This window comes from Papio anubis, chromosome 15, assembly GCF_008728515.1.
Source record: "Papio anubis isolate 15944 chromosome 15, Panubis1.0, whole genome shotgun sequence".
Taxonomy (NCBI): domain Eukaryota; kingdom Metazoa; phylum Chordata; class Mammalia; order Primates; family Cercopithecidae; genus Papio; species Papio anubis.
This window is the reverse complement of record NC_044990.1, coordinates 4,762,568-4,788,884: the sequence shown is the minus strand read 5'-3', so window position 1 is coordinate 4,788,884 and position 26,317 is coordinate 4,762,568. Positions and strand designations below refer to the sequence as shown.

Sequence of the window (26,317 nt, the reverse complement as noted above, 5' to 3'; positions counted from 1 at the left end):
ATTTCCTGATTTTGAGAATTGTTAAGTATGAGAATATCCTTATTTTTAAGAAATATCCACTGAAGTACTTTAGTATAGTGAACATTATTTCTGCAAATCACCCAAACTGGGGGAGAAATGTATATATACATTTAGAGTGTGAGGAACAAAAATATGGTAAGAATGTTAATACGTAGGAAATTGGAATGAAAGACATACAGGAATTTTTAGTTCTCATCTTGAAACTTATCTGTAAGACCAAAATTATAATAAAAAACTAAAAGAATAAAATAAGTAAGGGGCCAGGCGTGGTGGCTCACATCTGTAATCCCAGCACTTTAGGAGTCTGAGGCAGGAGAATCACTTTAGCCTAGGACCAGCCTAGGCAACACTGTGAAATGGCATCTCTACAAGTTAATTAATTAATTAATGGTGAGGGATCAGGAATCAAACAGATCTCCACCACTCAACTCACTTTTGCATACCTCAGTCTCTATCGCTAAAACTGGAATAACAACAGCTACAGAGGTCTTATGAAATATGAAGGTAAAGCATGTAGAGTCCTAAGCACACTGCATGGCAAATAGTAAGCATTTGGTAAACATTAGTTATCATTATCTTCATCAACATGGAAGGACATAGAGAGAGAGACAAGATGTATTTTACATGTATGGAAACCAAATGTATATACAAGCTGAGTGATGTGATTGCAGGTTGGTTTTTTTCTTCTACTTATCTATATTTTCTACTTTTTCTTCCAGAACATGTATTACCTATGTAAATGAATAATCGTAATTTTCCATTACCAGCAAAATTTAATAAAATGGAGTAGACTCTGTAAGTAGTATGTACATGAAGTATAAATGCATAATAGTGGTGAAAAGCTCAGATCTTAGCCTTCACTTACCCTGCAGTAAAATGGTGTTAATGGAGATAAACCTTTTTAGGGTTATTATGAAATTTAAAATCCATGTAAAGTGCTTATTAGCTCAGCCTTTCCACATAGCATACTAAAAATATTTAGTTTGTATACTATTATTACTGTTCTGCTTTCTGAAAGTGAGAAACATTTGTTTTAAAAATCCAGCCACTTACTCAGCAGGAGCCGCATATTCATGTTGAAGTCCAGGCGGCGTCTTCTGGGTTCTTAAAGCGATTTCAGCATTCTTTAACTCCTAATATACCAGAGGGTTTCAAAAAAAAAAAAAGCCAGTTAAGAGTTAGGTTAAAAATACCATACTAAAAAAAATATTCAGTCTCTGGACTGAAACTTCAAACGATACCTTGGAGGTTCACGCTATAAGAACATATTATGGATGAAGCTGCTTCACAAGTTGCTAAAACCTTTCAAGAGCAGATAAATTTCTGTTTGTTTAACAAACTTTGATAAAATTATAAAGAGCTGTAGATCTATTTTTAAAACTATGATTTCTGTAGGATTCATGAAGTGAATTCACAGTGTAAAGATTATATTACCACTTAAAATCTTTACTATAAATGCAGAAAATGCTTTTTTTAAAGGCAGGTGGCAATAATAATGTTGAGGTTGAGTCAGGCACAATTAACATTTGGGTGCTTGCTATGTACCAAACACTATGCTAAAGGTTACTTCTCAAGGACAACACTACAATGCAGGCAATGTTTCTCTTTTTACAGATGAAGAAATGGATTTACAAAGCCATTAAGTAACTTGCCCAATACCATGTTGCTAGAAGACCGGAGAACGGGATCTTTTAAAGCTTACACACTCAACCATTCTTATATTGTATTCTACCATTCCAGCCAATGTTTTTTCAAGATTAGTATTCTGTTTACCCCCTTACACTCCAAATTCCTATCAATTTCACTGTATTTTCGAACTCTATTTAAGTATTCTTTATTTCATAAAGAGTTACTTTAACTTTATATTCCCTGTAGCAACATCTCTCCCTCACTAAACTGCCAACCTGCTAAGTTGATGACTGTTTTTTTTACATCCTTTTCACTCAACTCAGGCTTCCATCCCACCCCACTCCAATACAAATACATGTGTAGATGATTCAAGACTGACCCTTGCTACCACTCTAAGCACTGATTCTAGCCAGGCCCGGACTCTTATAACACTAAACTGCTTGCAGATAATCAGACATGCCCATACCCTCATTCATGATACTTGCCTCTTTTTCAAGACTCAATGTAAAGGTATTCTACACTGGACAGATGATAAAAGTGCCCACTTGAGGCCTCTGTGCCCCTACAAAACCCTCGTACCTGGATCATATCACTTGATGGATTTAACTCCCTCCCTAATCTAAGTCTTGATCCCTAATGCCTGCTGAAGCGCCTGGCACACAACAGATCTTTTAAAAATGTTAGTTGAATGACTGGAGAGCTGAACTCAGCAATTTAACTTCAATAAACCATGTAGCCCCGACTCACCCCAAAAGAAGAACTAACTATCCTATTTTAATTTAAACTCAAGTTACTTACTAAAAATGAAGTATATAAAAGACTTTGTCTTCCATAAGAATCTGGTCTACATCACTTCTAACTGCAGAACTTATATTTCCCAGAAAGGCTTTCTTAGAAGAAAACATTTTAGGGTTAAATAAGATTGATACTTTATAGAGGATTCAGAACATTTTTTTCAATTGGTAATTCATTAGACTCTTAGTAGATTATTAGTTCCTGTCTACTAGAAATTGGAATAATTTTAGATCAAATTTCTTTAAAAATTTTTTTTTCTCTTTTTCTTCTTCCCCTTTGACCTGGTGAGCAGGAAATAAAAATCTGTTTTTTTAAATTTATTAAGTTCCAGGGTAGATGTGCAGGATGTGCAGGTTTGTTACATAGGTAAACATGTGCCACGTGGTTTGCTGCACCTATCAGCTCATCACCTAGGTATTAAGCCCAATATGCACTAACTATAAAATTCCTGAAATTCAGCTCAGATGATTCTTCCTTAAGGAAACTTTGAATCCCAACCTCTTATTCCTTTGCCACCTTTAAGTTCTTCTCAATCTTTTATTATTTCATTCATCCTCCTAGACTTTTAGTACCTTTGGAGTTGTCTTTTTATCTCTAAAAGACTATTAACATGCCCACTATATGACAGCTACTCCACAAACAGCAGTGAATGGAATCATTCAGTTTTAGAGTTAAAATGGGTCCCATATAGCATTCACTTCTTTCTTTCAAGTTTGCCTCCTTCATTATTTTGCTCTAATGATGTTTCCCATATAACTTATATATAATTTCAAATATTTCACATAATTTCATGTGATATTTAATCACAGTCTAAACATTCTCCAGTATAAAAACATAATTAACTCTTTCTATTCCCTAGAAAGGATATACGTGATGATTAGGAAGAGTAAGTGGAAGGGAAACATGGGGCAATACAGGTGGAGTATCCCATATTCAAAAAGCTTGGGACCGGAAGTGTTTTGGATTTCAGAATTTTTCTGATTCTGGAATATCTGCACACAGCACCTTGGGGATAGAACGCAAATTTAAACGCAAAATTCATTTGTGTTTCTTATACATATAGCCGGAAAGTAACTGTATACAATTTTAATAATTTTGTACATGAAACGAAGTTTTAACTGTAACCTATCCCACGAGTTCAGGTGTGGAATTTTCCACCTGTAGCATCATGTTAGCACTCAAAAAGTTTTGGATTTTGCAACATTTCAGATTTTGGATTAGGGACGCTCAACCTCTATTACATTCATATTTAACCAAGAAAATGTGTTAAGAGACCAGGAAATCTGAGAACAGACACTAACATCTTTGAAATCCCTTTAGCCATTACAGTTTCGAGTAGCTCTTTTAGTAACACATCATTATTAAAAAGATTACAAGATATTCTCCAATGGTGGACTTAAAGACCCAAAAGCACCTTTAAAAATTTTACTTAAAATACTACCATTTCATTTGTGAAGTTCATAGCCCTCTGATAAATCCACAGCAAAAAGGTGTGTCTCACATGAAGTTCATTAACAGATCAGTGACAACTTTACGGAAAGATTTCTAGACTGCTATGATGAGATCAAGTACGTTCCGTAATTATGATAAATACAACAAAAATAAATCACCTATCATCATCCTTTCCCACTGAGGTAGAAACGAACTACATATTAAATATGTATTGTATATTACACCATAGGGAGGAAAAACAAGTAGACATTAGTGACAGACAATATTAGCCACATTACCATTGATTTTTATTTTTCTGAGATGGAGTTTTGCTCTTGTTGCCCAGGCTGGAGTGCAATGGTGCAATCTCAGCTCACTGCAACCTCCGCCTTCCGGGTTCAACCAATTCTCCTGCCTCAGCCTCCGGAATAACTGGGATTAGACGCATGCGCCACCACGCCTAGCTAATTACTGTATTTTTAGTAGAGATGGGATTTCACCATGTTGGTCACGCTGGTCTCGAACTCCTGACATCAGGTGATTCACCTGCCCCAGCTTCCCAAAGTGCAGGGATTATAAAGCGTGAGCCACCAGACCCGGCCTACTATTTTTATTAACTAAGATTTAACCACGACTTGCAAGTCATCACTCAAATTTACAGAGTTAAAAAACATTATTTTCTGACTAGCTATGTTTCCTCTTACATAATAGACCAATTTAGCCAGCAACTACGCTTATGAAACCTAGTTAGTTAACAGCATAAGCTCTGGAGTTGGATTGCCAGGGTCTGAATCCAGGCACTTCCATTTACTAACAAAGCTCTGTGCTTTTTTCCTTATTTATATAATGGGGATAATAATACCTACCTTGTTGGGCCTTTTCAGAAAACTTAACAGTTTAAACAGATATAAATTGCTTAGGATACTGTCTTGTATACAGAAAATGCTTAATAAAAACTCATTATTAGAGTGTATGAGCTATCTGGTTTCCTACCAGTATGTCTGTATCAAACTTTATAATTAAAAACAAACAAAACAAAAAAACAAAACACCTTATTTCAATTTTGGGAAAAAACAAAACAAAAAAATCGTAAGGTAAAATGGCCATAAGATGGTATACCTGAGCAGTTTCTATTTTCAATTTGTCAATGTTGAGAGTGTTTCTCTGTATTCCACTGGCAGCCAATGACAGGAGCTGCTTCAGAGCTTTAATATCTTCTTGTACCTTAAGCATTGCTTTTGAAGACATTCTACTAATTTCTTCTTGAACTTGTTTCTGCTCCTTCACAAATTTCCTAAAAAGTATATATTTAAAACCGAGTTTTTAAAAGTATATCTTTGGTTTCTTACAAAAATATATATATACTTAAAACAGTCCAAGTGTTTTAAAAAACAAAACTAAAAATTCATCTACAGTTCACACTTTTTTACAGAAGGGTAGTTATAGAATTTTAATTCCCGTTGTTCTGCTTTCTTTCTGATTTCTAAAAGCATTAACATGTTAACCCTAATTAAGAGATGCTCTTCTAGGATGCGATTTGAGGAGGAAGAGATGCTCGCCTTAAGAAATATTCTAGAATTCTTCAAGTTTTATTTATCTTCACTTACTGGAGATTTTCAACATCCTGGCAGATGACAGGAGGTAGATTTTCATCCTTCAGAGCTTTACTATCCCTAAGAAAAATGCAAAACATGTATAAAGATCACTGAGATTTTAAAAAGTTGACAGCTGAGTTTTAATAGAGTATTAGAGTATTAAGACACAAGAAAATATAACAAAAAAGCACGTATAGCTTCTTTGGATGATTTCAAAGTTCTTTATAAAAAACAATAAATTTCTTGTAAATAGAATCTATAAAATAATTTTAACAATTCGTCCGACATGAAGATTTCTTATCTAAGAAGACTGGCATCTATTAAAAACATACTTAAAAGCATTTGACTAAATGTCTAACAAAAAAATCAGAAAATACTGCAAATTGGGTGAGATGTTAAACTAAGTTCCCTCTGGCTTAAAGATTCTGACAATTTGTTCAGTTCCAAAATATTAATGTATTCATTAAAGAAAGCTACAAAACTTCTCATTTCAATTAGTTCTTCAACATGCATTAGAATGAAAAAGTAAGACCTAGGCAGAGCTTACAGGAATAAAAAATATTTAATGAGAACAAGAACAAGTGAAATTTGGCATGCTGCAATGGAACCATGAGTTAGATTTCATAACCCTTAGGCAGATCTTAGTTTCTCTAGTCTTCTTCATTTAAAAAGTAAGCTAAAACACACATAGGATATTTGTAAGGAGTGAATTTGTCATGCATTTATGAATGCTTTATTTAATACAGTACAAATCATGTAAGAAAATAAAATTGGTAATAAGAAGAATGACCAATTTCAAACATATATATGATGTATATGGAGGCTACTCTCCTCACTGAAAACACCAGGACATAAAATGGGACTGGCACAATAATTCATATCTTTTTTAAATGCTCCAAAGGTAAAGTTCCATGAGTTCTTCAATATTTAATAGACTAAAGAAATAAACACACATATTTGTATTTATTTATATTATTTAGGGAAATACCAAACACCTTTCTAGAAAGAAATAGTTTTAAATTTTTTTAATGACTGAAAACTAAAGATTTGACCTTTCATTATCTTTCCAGAACATATGTCTATTATTTTACTTTTAACAAATACCGTTGAAAAAAGTTTTTTCTCCTAAATGTATATGATTCTATTTACTTCCAATTATACCATCTGTCTACAATTTAATAAGTTAAACTCTTCAATTAAAATGTCTTAAGGGTAAATTTGTAAACTTACTCTGGTCTTGTTCCCGTTTTATCACCTAGAAAATTCAAGAAGCTTCATGTAAAAAAAGTAGGTAATTGAACAACAGACTCCAAATACAAGTTTTAAATTAACACAAATTAAAGTATAAATATAAACTGTTAAGCATTTTTTTGCTTGCCTCTTAAACATCATGTGATGTCATGACTCGTCATGAACTCAGAAGCATAGCATTTTATGAAGACATCAGTACACATAAGCAGATATATATAGCAGATGTACATCTACTTTCAAGGGCAAGAATCTTCCTTTCTCAACCATCTTCCATGAAAAATATCCTGTATGGAAAATGTACGTTGTTGCCTACCAGTTTAACTCCTGAAAACTTTACCTTACACTTTTTAAGGTCCTATCAGTACAGAATACTATGTCAGATTACCTGAACTTCTCCAATCTGACAATCCCTTAAAACAAATATCACAATTTATCTTCCCATCTGCCATGAATACCTTATCACACCCTCACAACAACAGACATATTTTTTAAAAAACCTTTGCCAGTTATGTAGGTGAAAAATGCCACTTCATAATAATTCTTAGTTTATATTTGGTGAAGAAAACCATTTTCTTCAAATGCTCATGAGACAAGTATATTTCTCCTTTTGTGAACTGCTTGTGATTTGCACACTTTTCTTGAGGTATTTTTCTTATTTATAAGAGCTATTTCAGCATTAAGTATATTATTTGTCTCCTTTACATAATTTCATAAGTATTTCTAATATTAGACCCTTGTTAAGATATATCTAAATTTCAGAGATGTTAAAATGTGAAAAAAAAAAGCACCTAAAAATCAAGCATTTTGGGCAGACTGCATGAACCCAGGAATTGGAGACCAGCCTGTGCGACAGGGCAAAACCCTGTCCCTTCAAATTTTTTTTTCACTTTTGAGACAGTGTCTCACTCTATGGCCCAGGCTGGAGTGCAGTGGTGTGATCTCAGCTCACTGCAAACTCTGCCACCCTGGTTCAACCGGTTCTCCTGCCTCAGCTTCTTGAGTAGCTGGGATTACAGGCTCCTGCCACCATGCCCGGCTGGTTTTTGTATTTTTGGTAGAGACAGAGTTTCACCATCTTGGCCAGGCTGGTCTTGATCTCCTGCCCTCGTGATCCACCTGCTCTGGCCTCCCAAAGTGCTGGGATTACAGGCGTGAGCCACTGCGCCTGGCCAAAAAAAATTTTTTAAATTAGCTAGGTGTGGTGCTGTGTACTTGTGGTCCCAGCTACTCAGGAGGCTAAGGTAGGAGAATCACTTGAGCCAGGGAGTGGAGGTTTCAGTGAGGTGAGATCACATCCACTGCATTCCAGCCTGGGTGACAGAGCAAGACTCTGTATCAAAAAAAAAAAAAAAAAAAAAAATCAAGCATTTTACTTTCCTCATTTACATTTTACCTCTGCACATGGGGTTTTACTTTTCTACCTCTTTTATCCAACTGTAATTTATGTTTCCGTGTTTTGTATTTTACCGAGTTTAAGATTTTTTAATTTCATATTTAGTATCTCTAAAATTGCCACCTATCTTCTATAGATGTCCTAGATTTTATGAGATATGGAAATAAAATTAGGGATTTAATTTTATGTTTTTCCAAATAATTCACCAACTTTTAAACTGACTAGCATATTATTTCTTTGATATATTTTATTATATTTTATAAATACTTATGTACACACAAACATGTATATAAAAAACTTGAGCCTGTTTTCACCATGGATCCCTGATTACCATGGACCCCCAATTAATCTACCTAGCTTTGCCTCAATAACACACGTGGACCACTACAAAAGCTTCCTAACAGTTCTCCATGTCTATTCTTCTCGGATGCTATTTTCCATATGGCTGTCAGAAAGCTCTTAATCTTAAAATACAAATCTCATCACATCCCTTTAACAGACCCAAATTGCCTGAGGTATTAATATAATGACAAAACTCAACGTGGCAAATAAGGCCTCCATGACTTCTGGAACCTCGTCTTTCTCCTCTGTGGCTAATCTGGCCTTCAGTCATTTCTTCAAAAGGGTCAAGGTTCTTCTCATCTCTAGTCTCACGCGATGCTTTACCCTCTTCACTGAATGCTGTTTATTGCTACTCTCCATCTGGTTAAACCCCACACTGGTACTGCAGTGCCCAAGCTAACTGATACAACTACTAGAAAAAAAGAAATCATTTGGATTAAAAAAAAATCCCTTGATATGAGCATTAGATAAAAGGAAACGGGGATGTAGTAATCAGAGATCCATAGTAGAAACACATCCAAATTTTTTATATACATGTTCGTGTATACATATTTATAAAATTTAATGTCATATCTAAGACATTTATTGCATTTATTCTATATATTCTCCTTGCTCAATTCTATCTTAGGTACACTATGAAAGCAGGAAGATGTGGGGAAGGGCAGAGAAGGGGAGATTAATTTCTCACATTTATTTATCTTACTCTTCTGCCTTAGCCTGCTCTTTCAGCCTAAAAACAATTATAATAGAGAAGTACTCTCATGCTTAAAATAAAAGTAATAAAAGTGGTACCAGGCTATTCCATTTTGAACAAATAAGCTGCTAAGGCTGCTAATTATGGAGCTGCTACAAAGAAAACTAAGTAAAAACGAACTTTGTTTAGAAATTAGTCAATTTTCATTGAAAGAGAAACCTAAACTTTGTAAAAGTTTAAAAAGGTTTTACCAACTTTTAAAATAGTAATTCAACCTAGAATAGTATCTCCTTATAATAAAACCTGTGTCTGTTTTTTTTAAAAAAGTCATATAGATACACAGATACTATTTCACATCTTCATCCATTTATGTCATTCTTCAGAGAAGGTCAATATGTATGTATACACCCTAGTATATATGGTATATATTCTAGTGGAACATGCTTTCATCAGAAGCAGAAGAGATGGTGCAAAACAAAGTAACACACAGAACAATAAAAACATTTTCACAATGATTTTGGATTAGCAAATTTTTAAAACCAATATTCAATGTGGCAAGGGCACAGCAAGAAAGGTATTTTCATACTGGTTAGGGGGTAAACTGGTAACATCTTTCTGGGAAAGCGATTTCACAATCTATATACTAACAGTCTCCAAAATATCCCTCTCTTTAAGCCAATGATCCTATTTCTGGGTATTTTCCCTAAGAAATAACCCAAAGTATAAACAAACATTGATAATAAAAGGAGACACTTATGCGTCTGGCTCTGCTAAGGTTTTACAAATAGCAACCCTCAAACCATTTAACAGATAAGGAAAACTAAAGCACACAATATAAGTAACTTCAATAAGGTCACAGAGCTTATAAGCAGTTGGGCCAGGATCTGAACCCAGGCAATTCCACTCCATAGTAGACTCTTAAACTACTATATTATGTTGCCTTTTTAGATAAAGATGCCCAATGTTTTACTTCCCAGAGTAAAACATCTGGAAATAAACATCTAACAAGAGAACAATGGTTGACTAAATTATCCATCCATAAAACTGATATTAAGCAGCATTAAAATATTTAAAAAGAATTACCAACAGACAAATGCTTCTGATATGTTACATAAGAACAGACTACAAAACAATACTGCATATGTATCATGATCCCTATTAAAAAATACATATTCGTATACACATTAAGATAGCTACGTAAGACATGCACATACAAATCTGTTATCTACAAAAATAAAACCTTAAATGAACACACATAAAATTTGTGAAATATTAATACAAACAAATTTAAAAGTAAAAACTGTTACTACTAAATATAAACTACTAATCTTTCACACAAAAGAATTTACGGCAACCTAGACATTCCCTCAACAGTACTGTTAGAACATAAAAGTTACAACAGCATTACTTACTCTTTTTATCTGAGGAGCTACTGAAATCTATACCACCAAGGCCTTCATTGCCTGCAGTTGAAGTAGCTGCTGTAGTTCCCAAAGTCAACCCTAAAGCATTCTGTCCAAGTCCTATAAATAAAACATCACTTATAAATTCCACTGAAAGACAACAACAATTTCCCCTTACTGTTCAAAGGACTCCAATGCTTTTAAAGTTGGATCCTAGATTTTCTTGATATTTGATTTAGGCAAATAACAAGAAACAAGTCTGGAGCATGTTTTGGTCAAAGACTGATACCCTTTCTTGAATGCAATGGTATATGTAGGTTGGATGATGCGATTTGTCATTATTAGAAGGGCCAGAATGTGTATCAATTTAATATGGAGACATTCAATCTTTATTTGTTATAAAGGGGTTTTGTTAGAGGGCTTTTAAACCCTCTCTACAAAAGCAGTTTCAGTTGGTGTATTTTCAGGTGAATACATCTTGCCTTCTGAACACACTTTGTAACTGCATACTTTTAAGAGAGCCTAGTGTGAATTTGTAAGATTTGAATATGACATGTATTGAATATAATTTCATACTCCCAAATTCTTTTCACAAACTTAAAAAAAAAGTATTAGAATTCATTTGTTTATTTAAATCTTCCCTCCCTGACAAAAGGAATAAAAAGGACCAGACTATGGTTAATCATAAGTCATTAATGTATACTTGTGAGTCAAGTAGCAAAATTTCAAGAATCTTGCGTTGATAAATCTGTATTTATTATTATTATTCTTGTTTTTGAGATGGAGTTTCACTCTTGTTGTCCAGGCTGGAGTGCAACGGCATGATCTCGGCTCACTGCGACCATCGCCTCCCCAGTTCAAGTGATTCTCCTGCCTCAGCCTCCCAAACAGCTTGGATTACAGGCATGCAGCACCATACCCGGCTAATTTTGTCTTTTTACTAGAAACGGGGTGTTTCACCATGTTGGCCAGGCCGGTCTCAAACTTCTGACCAGGTGATCCACCTGCTTTGGCCTCCCAAAGTGCTGGGATTACAGGTGTGAGCCCCCGCGCCCAGCCTAATAAATCTATACTTCTATAAGACCATGCAATCCCGAGCTGATATAACTTTTGTTCTTTTTAGAAAAAATGTTATCTCTAGATCAATTTACTGACTCCTTAAACAGGCTCTTCTTTGTTTTCTTATCTAGTTAGTCAATATTGAGAAAGAGGAAAATGGATTTCTAAAATACGGCGAATAGGTCGGGTGCGGTGGCTTATGCCTGTAATCTCAGCACTTCGGGAGGCCGAGGCAGCCGGATCACTTGAGGTCAGGAGTTTGAGACCAGCTTGGCCAACATGGTGAAACCCCCATCTCTACTAAAAACACAGAAATTAGCCAGGCGTGCTGGCACACACCCGTAACCCCAGCTACTCAGGAGGCTGGGCAGGAGGATCTCTCTGGAACCCGGGAGGTGGAGGTTACAGTGAAAGAAGATCGCGCCCCCGCACTCCAGCCTGGGCGACAGAGCACGACTCCATCCCAAATAAACAATAAATAAAATATGGCGAATACATCCAATTATGTATGAAAACCATCATTTTATAATTTAGTTTTCATATTTAAAGGAAAATACGCAGATTAAAAAGTGATGTGCTCAAAGGGCTAAAATAAAAATAAGTACATTTAAATATAAATATTTACTATTCTGGAGAATAAATACCATCAATTACCTGATGTTCCTGTGTTTGTACTCTGGAAAAGTGAACCTCCCAAACCAGCTAAGGCTCCCCCTAAAGAGAGGCCTGTTGATGCAGTTGTAGTGGTGGCTGTTGTCCCACCCAAATTATTTAGAGTAAATCCTGTGGATGCTATAAAAAAAGAGATAGTAAGCTTTCAAAAGGCAACTTATTTAACAGCATCATAGAAAAATACAAATACGATGTTTTTAAAAACTGACATCCATGATAAAATTGGCTCTTTGGAAGAACTACTTGCTAAAGATAAAATTACATACTTAAGAATAAAGAGAAACAGCAGCTTTAAAGCAAAAATCTGGGACAGAAATAAGGGCTTTGAGGAATATTACAATGGTACCAGGTAACTGATTCTAGACAGCAATATTGTCTTCACCCCAGGCCATCAACTTCACCTTCATATTAAATGAATCAAAAGATAGGCGAGGTTTATGCCAAGTCTTTGTCTTTCCCTGTCACTAAATGGCTCCATGAAAACAAAGTCAATATTAACAAGTTTACATTTTACCTCTCTAGCCCTCTTCCCTGCTTTGCTCTTTAAATAGGGACTATCTCCCAAGACAGCCTCTCCTGCTTCAATGCTCAAAGCTGAATTTTCTTCTTTATAAATCAATAATTTCTGTAGTCAAAATCCTAAGTTATGTTTAGTAAAGGTGACTATCTATGTTCTCTAACCAGATAAAATTGAAATTTAACCATTGAATGCAACAATTTTTCATTCTACCTCACCTGCTGGAGTTGATGTCAGAGCAGACGAAAGAGTCAGACCGCTAGCTGAGGTAGAAGCAATAGGTAGAGCAAATGGTGTGGCAGATGCTGCAGGTTTGTTGAATCCTAAACTGAAGCCTGTTGTAGCTGCAGATGTAGTGGCTGGCGTTCCTATTTAAATAAATAAATAAGTAAACAAACAAAATTCTACTTTACCTGTAAGTGTTCTATTACACTGGTTTCAATATGGATCCCTAAAAGTTTGTGATACTACCTTTTGCCAACAGAAGGAGGATGTGTCTGTGAGAGAAAATATGTAGAAGTTGAGACTAAACCATGGTGAACACAAAAAAAATGGCTCTTTGAGTTAAGAAAAACAAAAGAATGGCCTGGTACAGTGGCTCACGCCTGTAATCCCAACACTTTGGGAGGCCAAAATGGGCAGATTGCTTGAGGTCAGGAGTTCGAGACCAGCCTGGCCAACATGGTGAAACGCCTCCTCTACTAAAAATACAAAAATTAGTCGAGTATGGCAGTGCACACCTGTAACCCCAGCTACTCGGGATGCTGAGGCATGATAGTCACTTGAATCTGGGAGGGGGAAGCTGCAGTAAGCTGAAATCGCACCACTGCACTCCAGCCTGGGAGACAAGAGACTCTGTCTCAAAAAAAGAAAAACAAAACAAAAAAAATCTAATCAATGTAATACATCGATTTTTAATTCTACTCCTAGATTTACCTCTAATGCAGCATTTATCCTCCTCCTTTCCCTTTCAGCAGAAAAATGGTCCCTCCTCTCTAATACTCATTCTCCATTCCTTTCTTCTGGCCCCTGTGTCTCTGTCTGCCCCCAGCTGTCTCCCTATTCCTTTTCAGCCCTTTTTTTCTGTAGCTGTCTTTCCTCTGTTCATGTCTTAAATGACACTTCCTAGGGTTCTATTCCTACTTCCTTACTTCCCCAATGACTCACCCACTTTCATCATTTCAACTACAGGTGATTAAGTCTAAACTGATATTCACCTAAGTCCTCATTGTCTAGTTCTATCTTGATGCCCCTTTGGCCTCCTACATATCTCACCACAAAAACTTTTTGCTAAATCTCCAACGTTGCTCAGTTCAATTCCTCAAGCCAGAAACCAGTCGTTCTTGACATCCCTTCTTTCTCCCGTACTCCATTAGTCACAAATCCTGTCGACTGCACTTCAGAAATATCCTGTACTACAAGCATCCTTAAAAACCTTAGCTTAGGCCATCTCTCTTTTTTTTTTTTTTTTTTTTTTTTTTTTGAGACGGAGTCTCGCGCTGTCGCCCAGGCTGGAGTGCAGTGGCCGGATCTCAGCTCACTGCAAGCTCCGCCTCCCGGGTTCACGCCATTCTCCGGCCTCAGCCTCCCGAGTAGCTGGGACTACAGGCGCTGCCACCTCGCCCGGCTATTTTTTGTATTTCTTAGTAGAGACGGGGTTTCACCGTGTTAGCCAGGATGGTCTCGATCTCCTGACCTCGTGATCCGCCCATCTCGGCCTCCCAAAGTGCTGGGATTACAGGCTTGAGCCACCGCGCCCGGCAGGCCATCTCTCTCTTAAGAACTACTACAACAGTATTTATTTCTCTGGTATCAGTCTCCTCTAACCTCTAATCTATTCTTAAAATTATCTTGGTTACCTTAAAAAAACTACTAAAAATACAAAATTAACTGGGCGTGGTGGCACATGTCTGTAATCCCAGCTACTTGGGAGGCTGAGACAGGACAATTTTTTGAACCTGGGAGGCAGAGGTTGCAGTGAGCCGAGATCATGCCATTGCACTCCAGTCTGGGCAACAAGAGCGAAATTCCGTCTCAAAAAACAAAAAAAAACAAAACACCACCACCAAAAACAAACAAAAACCCCCCACAAATATCCTGGTGATTCTGCCCAACTTAAGGTTCCTATTAACTCTAGATTGTCTTTAAAATAGTCTAAAGACATGACATATACCTCCCTTTCCTATCTGGTCCCAACCTGCTCCTCAAATCTCAACTCTGCCCACCATTTCCACCTCTGATTTCTAAGCTCCAAGAACAAAATGTTTTGTATTTCCCTGAATGCTTTTATGACTGGGCCTTTGCATTTGCCAATCCTCTGTCTGAAATGCTTCTTGCCCGTAAAGTAAACCATACTGTTTTCTTCCTCTGCCTTCCATGGTGCCTCTCCTACATCTTTTAGGAAATTTATCAGATAATACAAGAACATGTTAATATACCTGCCTAACCCTTCCACCTCACAACAGACTGTCTTGCTCCAACCCTTAGCAGTTCCCAATGTCATCATCAAGGACCATCCTCACTACCAGTGCCACAAGATAATATTCAATGTTCAAGGCATCATGTATACACAAGGCCGCATGGTTAGGAAGGAATAACTGCTCAAACAATACTAAGTGAAGAAATGTATGAATGACCTGCATTGACTTAACCTGAAATCACAGAGAGAAAAGAAGCCAGAAACTATGCTTCTGGATTGCCTTGATCACAACTAGAAGTTCCTGTCAGAGTACAGTACTTTGAAATCATGTATGGGGTCACAACCTCAGAAAACAAGACTCAGGCGTAGTGTGGCTCAAGTCTATAATCCCAGCACTTTGGGAGGACAAAGAGGGCACGTGGCTTCAGGCTAGGAGTCCATGACCAGCCTAGGCAACACAGTGAGACCTTGTCTCGCCAAAAAAAAAAAAAAAAAAAAAAAGCCAGGCGCAGTGGCTTACACCTATAATCCCAGCACTTTGGGAGGCCAAGGTGGGTGGATCATCTGAGGTTGGGAGTTCGAGACCAGCCTGACCGACGAACATGGAGAAATCTTGCCTCTACTAAAAATACAAAATTTGTCGGGCGTGGTGGCACATGTCTGTAATCCCAGCTACTTGGGAGGCTGAGGCAGGAGAATCGCTTGAACCTAGGAGGCGGAGGTTGCGGTGAGCCGAGATTGCGCCATTGCACTCCAGCCTGGGCAGTAAGAGCAAAACTCCAACTCTTTAAAAAAAAAAAAAAAAAAAAAAATTAGTCGAGCATTGTGGTATGTACCTATAGTCCTAGCTACTTGGGAACCTCAGGGAAGATCGCTTGAGCCCAAGAGTTTGAGGTTGCAGTGAGCTCTGATGGTGCCACTGCACTCCAGCCTGGGCAACAGAGGAAGAACCTGTCTGATGGGGGGAAAAAAAAGCAAAAAAGAAAACAAGAAGATTCACTTGCTTGTGTTTGTAGCCAACCCAGTCCAAAACTTTGGTGATAAACAGATGTGCTGTGTTTTCTGTTAATAACAGGTGTAGCATCCAAATGAAGTCTGCCAATCCTTATTTTAAAACTCAATTTAAGGGCTTCTAAATGTTCCTTCATTTCCTTTTCCTTTCCATTCACATTGTTTACTGCCATCCAGATTGAAAGCTGGCTGAAACCCTAGTTATCACATTCCCTTTAGCGTAACACTACAGAAGGTATTATGTATTTGGATATTAGTTCAATACCCTCAATTTTTTAGATAACTAAGAGCCCCCAAATATTACCTAAGGCCTCACAACTATTTTAGAGGCTTAATTCCAAAATTTCTGGCTTAAAGTTTGGTGTTTTTTCCACTAAATGGAGTCAAATGACTAAAAAAAGTAATATGAAATAAACTTCCACATTAAAAACAATTTCTGCATTTAAAATACTTTTCTGAATTATAAAAGTACTCTACAAAGTCATTCCTTTTTTTCACCACTCAAATACTGAAAGGTTCTCTGATAAGTCACCATCTGTGATACACACACTTTTTTCTATACCCCAGCTCTGTGAGATATTAGAAGAGAGAAGAGTAGAAAGATCACTCAATTTATCAAAATTATTAGAAGCCCACAGAGCTGGGATCTTTCCTCAAAAATTCTTACCCAGAGTTAATCCTGTAGTTATAGTTGTTGCTATTCCTGGGGACAAAAAGAGAAATAAAATTTAATCATCAATGAAGATGACATTCTTTTGGTTTACCCGTCATAAGGCAAAGACTTAAAATCACCCTCAGGGAGTGATAACTCTTCTAATTAGAGCAATACATATCATAGTATCTGCCACCATAACCACTAATCACGCATTTTTCCCACAGCACTGGTTTTCATATTACAAGCTGTGCATAATTTGATTAAGGAATAAAATTTATAAAATGCAAATAACTATTGCTTATAACAAAATTAAGCAAGATCTAAAAAAGCAATTCCAAACAAAATGCTACACTGAGCTGTCTCAAGCAGCTCACTGACTAATCTGCTCATATCTATTCCTGTCGTTCTTCCATTTTCTAGATGTGGCTGTGAAATGTGCTGCACTCAAAGCTGGAAGATCAATGCAAAAAGTAGTAAGAAAACAGAGTATTAGAAAATAAAGGGTAAATAAAGAAGCAAACTTTTTAAATGGTCAGCTCCAGTGAAACACTATTTTTCCAGCTGTATTAAAAACAAAAATTTTCCATTGTTTTCGAAACCTTCAAGTCCTTTATCTATTGCCCTTTTCCCACTTATTGTTTTAATAATGCGAAAATGTAAAACATCTCTACCAGGCATGGTAACTCAGGCCTACAATCCCAGCACTCTGAGAGGCCAAGGCAGGAGGATCACCTGACCTCAGGAATTTAAGACCAGGAGGAGACCCCTTCTCTACAAAAAGTAAAAAAAAAAAAAAAAAAAAAAAGCCAGGCGTGGTGGTGCACACCTGTGGTTCCATCTACTCAGGAGGCTGAGGTGGGAGGATCATTTGGACCCAAGAGGTTGCAAGGCTACAGTGGGCCATGATCATGCCACTGAACTCCAGCCTAGACAACAGAGCAAGACTGTGTATCAAAAAAAAAAAAAAAAAAGTGAATTATGTTACAGTAAGGGTGCTGATTATCTCATGTATGTTAACGTTCCAAATTGATAAAGCTGGCTTAAACAACAATCTTCACTAAGGAAAAACTCTATTATTACACAGTCTAAAAATTTAATGTTTGTATGTTTTCCTTCCTTACTTCAGAGTAGATGACAGTCAATGATCGGGCCTATATCACTAGCCCTTAATTCCAATTCCTTGTATTTCTTTTCATCTTAGTATTTACCATTTTTTAAGGTCTACTACCAGTGATGATCCTTGTAAACGGAGATACAGGACAGAATTTAGGAAAGAATATCCCAAGCCTACTCCCTGACAATGTGGTCAGATCCTCCTCACCTGTATTTGTTCCTCCTAGAGTGAACCCAGTGGCAGGTTTAGATCCAAAGAGCCCGGTTCCAAAACCACTTGAAGGAGCAGATGTAGTTGCTGGAGTTGCAGTACTTCCAAGATTTCCAAAATTGAGCCCCACAGAAGGGTTGCTTATTTAAAAAAACAAAAACAAAACAAAAACTACATGCACAAAAGGAAGTCTACTAGAGCCAATATTTACTTAAGAGAAATAAAAATTAACTCTTCAAGATAGTTTCATTCACGTAACATATCAAATACATTGTCATAGGACCCAAAAAGAAAAATAAATTTATCTTTAACCCACCAAGTTCAAACACGTTTCTGTTCTTCCTTAAAAATAAATCCACATGTAAACGTAGTCTTAAAAAATACAATACTACCAGATTTCAGGCTGGGCGTGGTGGCTCACGCCTGTAATCCCAGCACTTTGGGAAGCCGAGGCGAGTGGATCATGAAGTCAGGAGTTCCAGACCAGCCTCACCAACAGGGTGAAACCTTGTCTCTACTAAAAATACAAAACTTAGCCGGGCATGGTGGTGACATGTGCCTGTAATCCCAGCTACTCAGGAGGCTAAGGCAGGAGAATTGCTTGAACCCCGGAGGCAGAAGTTGCAGTGAGCCGAGATAGTGTCACTGCACTCCAGTCTGAGTGACAGAGCGAGACTCCCTCTCAAAAAAAAAAAACAATACCAGATTTCAAGAAAAGCAGTCTATAGTAATAAGGATTTCAGATCTCAAGGTAATCATAAGTATGGATCACAATTATTCTGCTTTCACCAATCTTTGAAACCTAGCATATTTTAAAATGGCCATAGAAAAGTGATTTTAAGTTATCTTCAAGGTTGCTACATTACCACATTCATAGGGCAATGTGGGGTTGGGGAGAGCTTATAGTTAGGGATTTTACCACCAAAAAAAGCAAAATAGGAAAACTAGTGGGCACATTTCCTGGCAAAAGTTAAACGCAAAGCAAAATCACCGTGTCTCAGGATCATGTGTGCATTAACAGAAACTCTTCATAGAGCGTTGGAAAGCTTAAAAAAAGAACAGCTGATAAAAGCAAGTGAATGTGAACAAAGTTCACAACTTTTCAACTACTCTTATCAAGACTCAGAGGTTCAGATTTGCTAGGAAAAGGTGGGAAGACAAATTGTGAAAGCAAGCAAAGTTTGACAAGTTGGCACTTCAAAAATTATGTAGGAGAGTTAAGGGAGATTATATAGCATAATGGGGAATCCTCTTTATCCTACATATTTATTGCTTCCTTTGCTGCTCTTCCATAAAGAGTAATCACCATGGGAGAACCCAGTATCATTTTCAAAGTCTCAAAATCTCTGGCAGCAGTAGTGTGGCTGGGTTCCAGTACGAATTCACCCAAGTTCTGGTACTTGTGTGCCATTACTTAACCTTTCTGAGCCTCTATTTCCTCATCTGCAAAATAGGAATTAACAGTACCCACTTAGCATAATTTTTTTTTTTTTTTTGAGACGGAGTCTTGCTCTGTTGTCCAAGCTGGAGTGCGGTGGCGCGATCTCAGCTCACTGCAAGCTCCGCCTCCCGGGTTCATGCCATTCTTCTGCCTCAGCCTCCCAAGTAGCTGGGACTACAGGCGCCCGCCACCACGCCCAGCTAATTTTTTGTATTTTTAGTACAGACAGGGTTCCACCGTGTTAGCCAGGATGGTCTCGATCTTCTGACCTCATGATCCGCCCGCCTCGGCCTCCCAAAGTGCTGGGATTACAGGCGTGAGCCACCGCGCCCAGCCAGCAGATTTTTTTTCTTTAAATATAAGACTTCAGAAATTGCACAGGATGAATTAACTTCAATAAAGGTTGTTATGACTGTTATCATTACGGATACTTATAAATTCAACTAAATATATTATGTACAAGGCGTTATGCCAGGAATAGCAAGGAAGCAGAAAGATGATCAAGTCCCTAGTCAAGGAACATGCCGTTTACCAGGGGGAAAACAACACAAATAACTGTACTCCAAGCCAGAAGAGTTCTCCAAGTGACTTGGGTGTGCGTGTCTTCAATTGCATAACCAGCTTAAGAAGCCACTCAGATTTTTGCAATCACTGGGGGACAAGGAAGAAAGGAAATACTCAAGCAGTAGATCATTCAAGCAGCAGAAATGTACACACCTTCAGTAAGTTTACAATTACTATAAGGCAGATTATAATCAAGTACCAAATGATGGCAAAGAGATACCGCAGAAGTTTGAGGAAAAGAGCTAACCACTGTGAGGGGAACAGAGACGGAGGAGCTTATTAAGGGGCAGAACTTGAGGTGTGCCATCCATACTGAGTAGGTAAAAGAAGAGGAAGTACTTAGTTCACCACTGATCTTTAATGTGTTTGTGTGCACCTTGGGTGGATAAAGGCGAGGTGGGAGACAAAGTAGGGCTGTGAGCTCTCACTAACAATTAAAACACAGATCTTGACCAGACCGGGTGGCTCATGCCTGTAACCCCAGCACTTTGGGAGGTTGAGGTAGGCAGACTGCTTGAGCCCAGAAGCTTGAGACCAGCCTGGGCAACATGATAGAAGTGTCTCTACCAAAAAAACAACAAAAAACTTCCAAAAAAAAAAAAATTAGCCAGGCGTGCTGAGGCATGCCTGTAATCCCAGCTACTCAGAAAGCTGAGGTGGAAGGATCACTTTAGCCCAGGAGGTGAAGGTTGTAGTGAGCTGAGACTGCACCACTGCATTCCAGCCTGGGAGACAGAACAAGGCCGTCTCACCAAAAAAAAAAAAAAAAAAAAAAAAGGCCCACAGATCTTTAAACATTTAGTCTGAATTTAAAAGGTATTATTAAAAACACATTGCTACAACCAAAACTAAGTGAGATATCACACACACAGAAACCTAAGTGAGCGCGACAAGCAAAAGAATATAGTATGTAATGGCTATATCCAGACAACATAGGTACAACCATAAAAGGGGTATATATGCTAAAACATTTAGCTTAGCTGTGGGTAGTCTGATTGTATTGTTATTTTGAAACTGTTGTGTGTATAATGTGGAGTAGAATAAATGAGTATCTGGGGGATACTAAAACATTATTGGTGGCTGGGCGCAGCGGCTCACGCCTGTAATTCCAGCACCTTGGAATGCTGAGGAGGACGGATCACCTGAACCAGGAGAGTTTGAGATCAGCCTGGCCAACATGGTGAAACCTCGTCTCTACTAAAAACATAAAAAAAAAAAAAAAAAAAAAAAATTAGCCTGGTGTGGTGGTGTGCCTGTAATCCCAGCTATTCGGGAGGCTGAGGCAGGAGAATCAATTGAATCCAGGAGGCAGAGGTTGCAGTGAGCCGAGATTGCGCCATTGCACTTCAGGCTGGGTAACAAGAGCAAGAGCAAGACTCTGTCTCAAAAAAAAGGCCAGGCACAGTGGCTCACACCTGTAATCCCAGTACTTTGGGAGGCCGATGCAGGTAGATCACGAGGTCAAGAGATCGAGACCATCCTGGCTAACATGGTGAAACCCCGTCTCTACTCAAAATACAAAAAAAATTAGCCGGGCGTGGTGGTGGCGCCTGTAGTCCCAGCTACTCAGGAGGATGAGGCAGAATTGCGTGAACCCAGGACGCGGAGCTTGCAGTGAGCCGAGATCGCGCCACTGCACTCCAGCCTGGATGACAGAGCAAGACTCCGTCTCAAAAATATATATATATATTATATATATATTTTAATATCTTGACATTTTTTAAATGTCTTGACAACGTAACTGAAGATATTATGAAACATAATGAAAGTTGAAAATGCTGCCAAAGAAACACATCAAAATGAAATTTTACCCTATCACAGAAGCAAAAGAGAAATTTTGGTGTCAGTGAAATTTACTAAACTCAAGAAAAACAAGCGCTACCCTAGACTTGACCAATTATTGCCTCAAACCAATGTTATGTGCCAAGCACTTGATAGGATGTGCTGTATAAAAACCAACTTGACTCAATCACATCAGGAATGTTATTTTAACTTGCCCAGCTTGCCCTAATGCAGACTTGGCAGCTAACATAATAGCTAACATTTACTGAGCACTTAGCAAGTGCCAGATTTGATGCTAAATATTCAAATGCTTCATCTCACTCATCAACTCAGGTAATCATCTCCTTTCCAGATGTGAGAACTCCCCTAAAATGACCGACCTCAAGACATCAAATCACCAGGTGGCACTAGGGGCTGTCAGGCCTCCCAACCAGCACTCTAACAAATTTATGTCAGACTGTCTCCTCTTTCACTAATTTATCCAAGCCTCTCTAAAACTTGGGTATTTTTTATAACTTATTACTAATAACTCATTTGCTCAGTCATTCAAATTGTTATTAAAGCCCTTTTTCTATGCCAGGCACTGTCCTTGGGACTGAGGAAGAGGTGGTAAGACTCAGACCCTGCCCTCAGGCAGTTTCTAGTCAGTGAGAGACACAAATATTAATTATTCTAGAGCTGAGATCTGACAACAAACAAGTTAACAATAAATATAACAAACTGATTACAATTGTGATCAGCACTCCAAGAGTACTAGGAGAACAGAAATCTCCCCTAGACTGACAGGTCAGAAAAGGCCTCTCTGGGGAGGAGACCATTTGATACTGGCAAGGAAGGGGCTGGCAAAGCCCACTTGAAAAGAGAAAAGGTCATGTTGCTAGGACAGGCTTTTTCACACTAAGATCAGGACCATGAGAGAAATATAAAAATTAATTCCAGTCATAAACAACATTAAAAAAAAAGAAATAGAATAGAAAAGATCAAAGTGCATCCCATGAAGTAGGGGTTAGTATCTTTCTCTGAAACTTTATTTCATTTATTTATTTGTGTGCAGGTAGTGGTGTACCGGGTGGTAGTTGCGTGTTTGTTTTTAACAGTGGGTCTGGATAACTAAAATAAAAAGACGGGCTCAAGATGAGTACCCAGAGGTTCCAGCAGAAGTGGACCTTGCAGACTATGGTAAGTTTTTTTTGTTTGTCTGTTTTTTTTAACTTCACTCTAAAGATAGCGGGAAATGATTAAAGAGGGAGCAATGACAATTTTTTAAAAAAATTACTCTGGCTACAATGTGGCAGAACAGATTGAAGAAGTTGATTGCAGTAGTTTTCATCTAAAATAAGAAAGATAGCTGGTTAAAAATCTGACAAGAATCAGAAGTATTTTCGTAAGAATGTTAAGGATCAAGAGAGCAAGACTCTTAATACCTAAAACAGAGCCCTGCACATGGGAATGTGTCCAATAAATATTTGTTCCATGAATGATAATAGCCTGAGCAGGGTGGTGGAACTGGAAATAAAGACAAACGGAAATGGCAGAAGTAAAATTATTAGGACCTGTTGTTGAGCGAGTAGAGTAAGAATAACGGAGGTACGGATGAAAATTCAAATTTCTGAATTGGCTGTATAGCCTGTGATTCCTCCTCCCTCCCTTTTTAAACTGCAGGTCATGCTTAAGTTTTTGCCTTTTAAATCTACAGCCGCATCTTTTAAGCTTCAGGAAGTATCTTGTTGACAGTGTGCACACTCCTTAACTTTATGAACCCCTCCACCTTTATCTTTTAAAAAATTGAGTTCTAAAGCTTAAATCTCTCATTAAAATAAATGTCTCACCACTTTGTCTCTTTCTGGACAGTTATGTTTTTGTCGCCACCTGGACTAATGGGTTGCACAAAAACGAGGAACATGCTACCTACGTTTTGTAATTTAAGTAAAAGACAATGTTGAGTGATTACAACACAACATTCTTGCGTCAGATATACTAATCTGCACATACTGCACAAAATTACCACTAAAAAACACTGCAAAGAAGTGTTTTTTGTTGTTGTTGTTGTTTTAACAAAAGCAGATGAGGTCCCATGTGGCACAGAAGCTTGAAAAGCTCGTTAAAAACAACCACAAAGTTATTAAAACACCGTAATATCCAAAACCGCAAATGCTGCAATGAAATTGGAATTATCTACCATAAAACTCCACAACATGCTATAATTTCATTCATTCATTCAACGTTCATTCTACGCCTAAGACTGACGCATCGCTAAAGCTCCGGGGAAGACCCCCAGGCCCCTCCACGCAGTCAAGACCCCACTAGGTCCAAACAATGCCTGAGCTATACGTGGATTCTGGAAACCTCACGGCACAAAACCCATCCCGCCCTCCACTTCACCAGGCCGCGCTGGGCCTGGGTACGGCGGCGAGCGAGAGGCCTACGACGCCGGGCGGCTAGATTAAGTGCTTCTCTCCAGCCTCACCGGGAAGGAAGCCAGCGGGAAGAGAGAGGACGCGGACACGAGGGGAGCTTTGCGGGGGTGGGGCTCGGGGGGAATCCGGCCCAGGAAGGCGAGAAAGTGCAGTTACCTAGACGCTCCCGTTCCGAAAGAGAAACCGCCGCCCGTGCCGGTCCCGCCTGCGGCCACGGTGGTGGAACCCAGAGTCCCGGACCCGAAGGAGAACCCTGTGGACATGTCTGCCCGGGGCTCGACGCCGTCAGCAAGATGAAAGGGCTCTGGGACACTGCTCTCGCCTCAAAGCCGAGGCGGGCCGGGGAACATCTCTCGCCCGGAACCCACCTGGCGGGAACTTCCAGCCCCAACGGCGGCGAAGGTAAGGCTGAGGGGGTGGAGCAACCACGCAAAAGTACGCCCGCCGGAAGTGAAACCGCCGCGCAGGGAGCCCTGGGACGCGAGTTGGAGGGGGGGGGGGGGGGGGGGGTCGGCGAGCCGCGCAAGGCACCCCGGGACCGGGTGGGATTGGCGCACGGCCCAATCTCTTAAAGGTGTAGGCTCCCAGAGTTTAAAAACAGCGAAACCATTTCTGTCATTTTTTAGTTCTTCTATCGTAGCATCCGTACTGACATAATCTGCACATTAGAATGATGAATGTCAATTCCTGCTCATATGTAGCCTCCTGCCAAAAATGATGCTCAGAATCGGGGAGGTCCCTCCTGAGCATCTCCTAGCTCCCCACACAGAAAAGGAGGCGGCTTCGGGCCTTCGTTGGCTGCCGCCCCATCATCTCTAAGAAGGAAGGGGAGCGTGTCTGCCTCCTGAAGGTTCGGAAATCAATCGAAAATAATCCATGCAACCGTCCGACGACGTGAGCCCCACCCCTGCGCCTCAGGCCAGCTGGACGCCGTTGTTGCGAGCCCGACGCGCAGCCCTGAAGTGGGCCCAGGAGAGCGTCCCCGGCGTCCGTGGGGTGGCCGGCTGTGGTCCCGACGCCCAGAAGTGGCCAGGCCCGCGGGATTTCCTGGCATGCGGTCAAGTCCACAAACGCCGTCCGCGCATCCTGATGCGGGAGGGCGGGACCTTGGGCCGAGCGCGGGCGGCTGCGCCGGAAGCGCGGTGCAGGGCTGTAGGGCGCGCGGACACACCGCGTGCTGCAGGCACCGTGAAGTGGAAGGGTTGGGAAACGCACAGGAACGTGTACGAGAGAAGGCGAGATGTGGAGGGGAACTCACATTTCTAGGGTAACTCAAGAAAAATTCGCGTTTAAAGAGAACCTCTCTGGCGAAGCGTCAGGAAAGGCTTCCTGGTGGTGGTGCATTCGAGAGTGGTTGTCATAGTGTTCGTTTTTATTTTTCCCTCAGGAATTGTTATATTACCCCCCCAAATGGTGTTCCCACTCGTGATCTCTAACAAAATCCATCCCATAAGCAACCCCCGGATTTATGATCTAAAAAGCCCAGTGGCTCTTTAGTCTGGCACTTGATGACCTCCGTATGAGGAGTCTTTCTAACCTCATCTCACAGCTCTCTGTAAATCAGTACTTTAATCTTGCGTTGAGCTTGGGCATTGCCATCAGCTGTGGACTGAACTATTTCCCTCCTCCCCCAATCCATATGTTAAAGCCCTGCCCCACCCCGATATGTTGGTATTTGGAGATGGAGCCTTTGGGAGGTAATTCAATTTATATGAGTTCACCCGGGTGGGTCCCCCATGGCGGGATTAGTGCCTTTAAGAGAAAAAATAACAAAGAGCTTGTCCTCCTTTGTGTGCCATGTGAGGACAGAGCAAGAAGGGGCTCACGTGGAACCCAGACTGCCCCATCTTTATCTGGGACTTAGTCTCCAGAATTGAGAGAAGTAAATGGTGTTACAGCCAC

At 39.3% G+C, this 26,317-nt stretch overlaps 3 protein-coding genes across 5 annotated transcripts in view; 2 read left to right on the top strand and 1 right to left on the bottom strand.

Moving 5' to 3' along the window:
• The window catches only part of NUP58 (nucleoporin 58), a 48,722-nt gene extending 23,897 nt beyond the window's left edge, over positions 1 to 24,825 (bottom strand). The window contains exons 1-10 of one of the 3 annotated variants that reach the window (XM_021929498.2): positions 24,572 to 24,825; positions 18,209 to 18,351; positions 16,900 to 16,935; positions 13,021 to 13,170; positions 12,268 to 12,405; positions 10,564 to 10,674; positions 6,702 to 6,726; positions 5,484 to 5,549; positions 4,996 to 5,170; positions 1,075 to 1,154 (exon numbers count right to left, since the gene is read on the bottom strand). In XM_021929498.2, coding sequence (XP_021785190.1) covers positions 1,075 to 1,154; positions 4,996 to 5,170; positions 5,484 to 5,549; positions 6,702 to 6,726; positions 10,564 to 10,674; positions 12,268 to 12,405; positions 13,021 to 13,170; positions 16,900 to 16,935; positions 18,209 to 18,351; positions 24,572 to 24,678 — 1,031 coding nt within the window. In that variant the 5' untranslated portion in view covers positions 24,679 to 24,825. The remainder of the gene's footprint in view (positions 1 to 1,074; positions 1,155 to 4,995; positions 5,171 to 5,483; positions 5,550 to 6,701; positions 6,727 to 10,563; positions 10,675 to 12,267; positions 12,406 to 13,020; positions 13,171 to 16,899; positions 16,936 to 18,208; positions 18,352 to 24,571) is intronic. The other 2 variants (XM_021929500.2, XM_021929499.2) reach the window with 2 other exon arrangements.
• On the top strand, positions 12,477 to 26,316 carry LOC110741717. Its single transcript, XM_021929713.2, has 2 exons — positions 12,477 to 12,634; positions 24,258 to 26,316. The coding sequence occupies exons 1-2, from the start codon at positions 12,477 to 12,479 to the stop codon at positions 24,985 to 24,987; spliced, it is 888 nt and encodes a 295-aa protein (XP_021785405.2). The 3' UTR covers positions 24,988 to 26,316.
• On the top strand, positions 25,011 to 26,316 carry LOC103879107. Its single transcript, XM_009191654.4, has one exon. It carries the CDS (start codon positions 25,292 to 25,294, stop codon positions 25,679 to 25,681), a length of 390 nt encoding a protein of 129 aa, XP_009189918.2. The 5' UTR covers positions 25,011 to 25,291; the 3' UTR covers positions 25,682 to 26,316.
• Position 26,317: the final 1 nt, after the last annotated feature.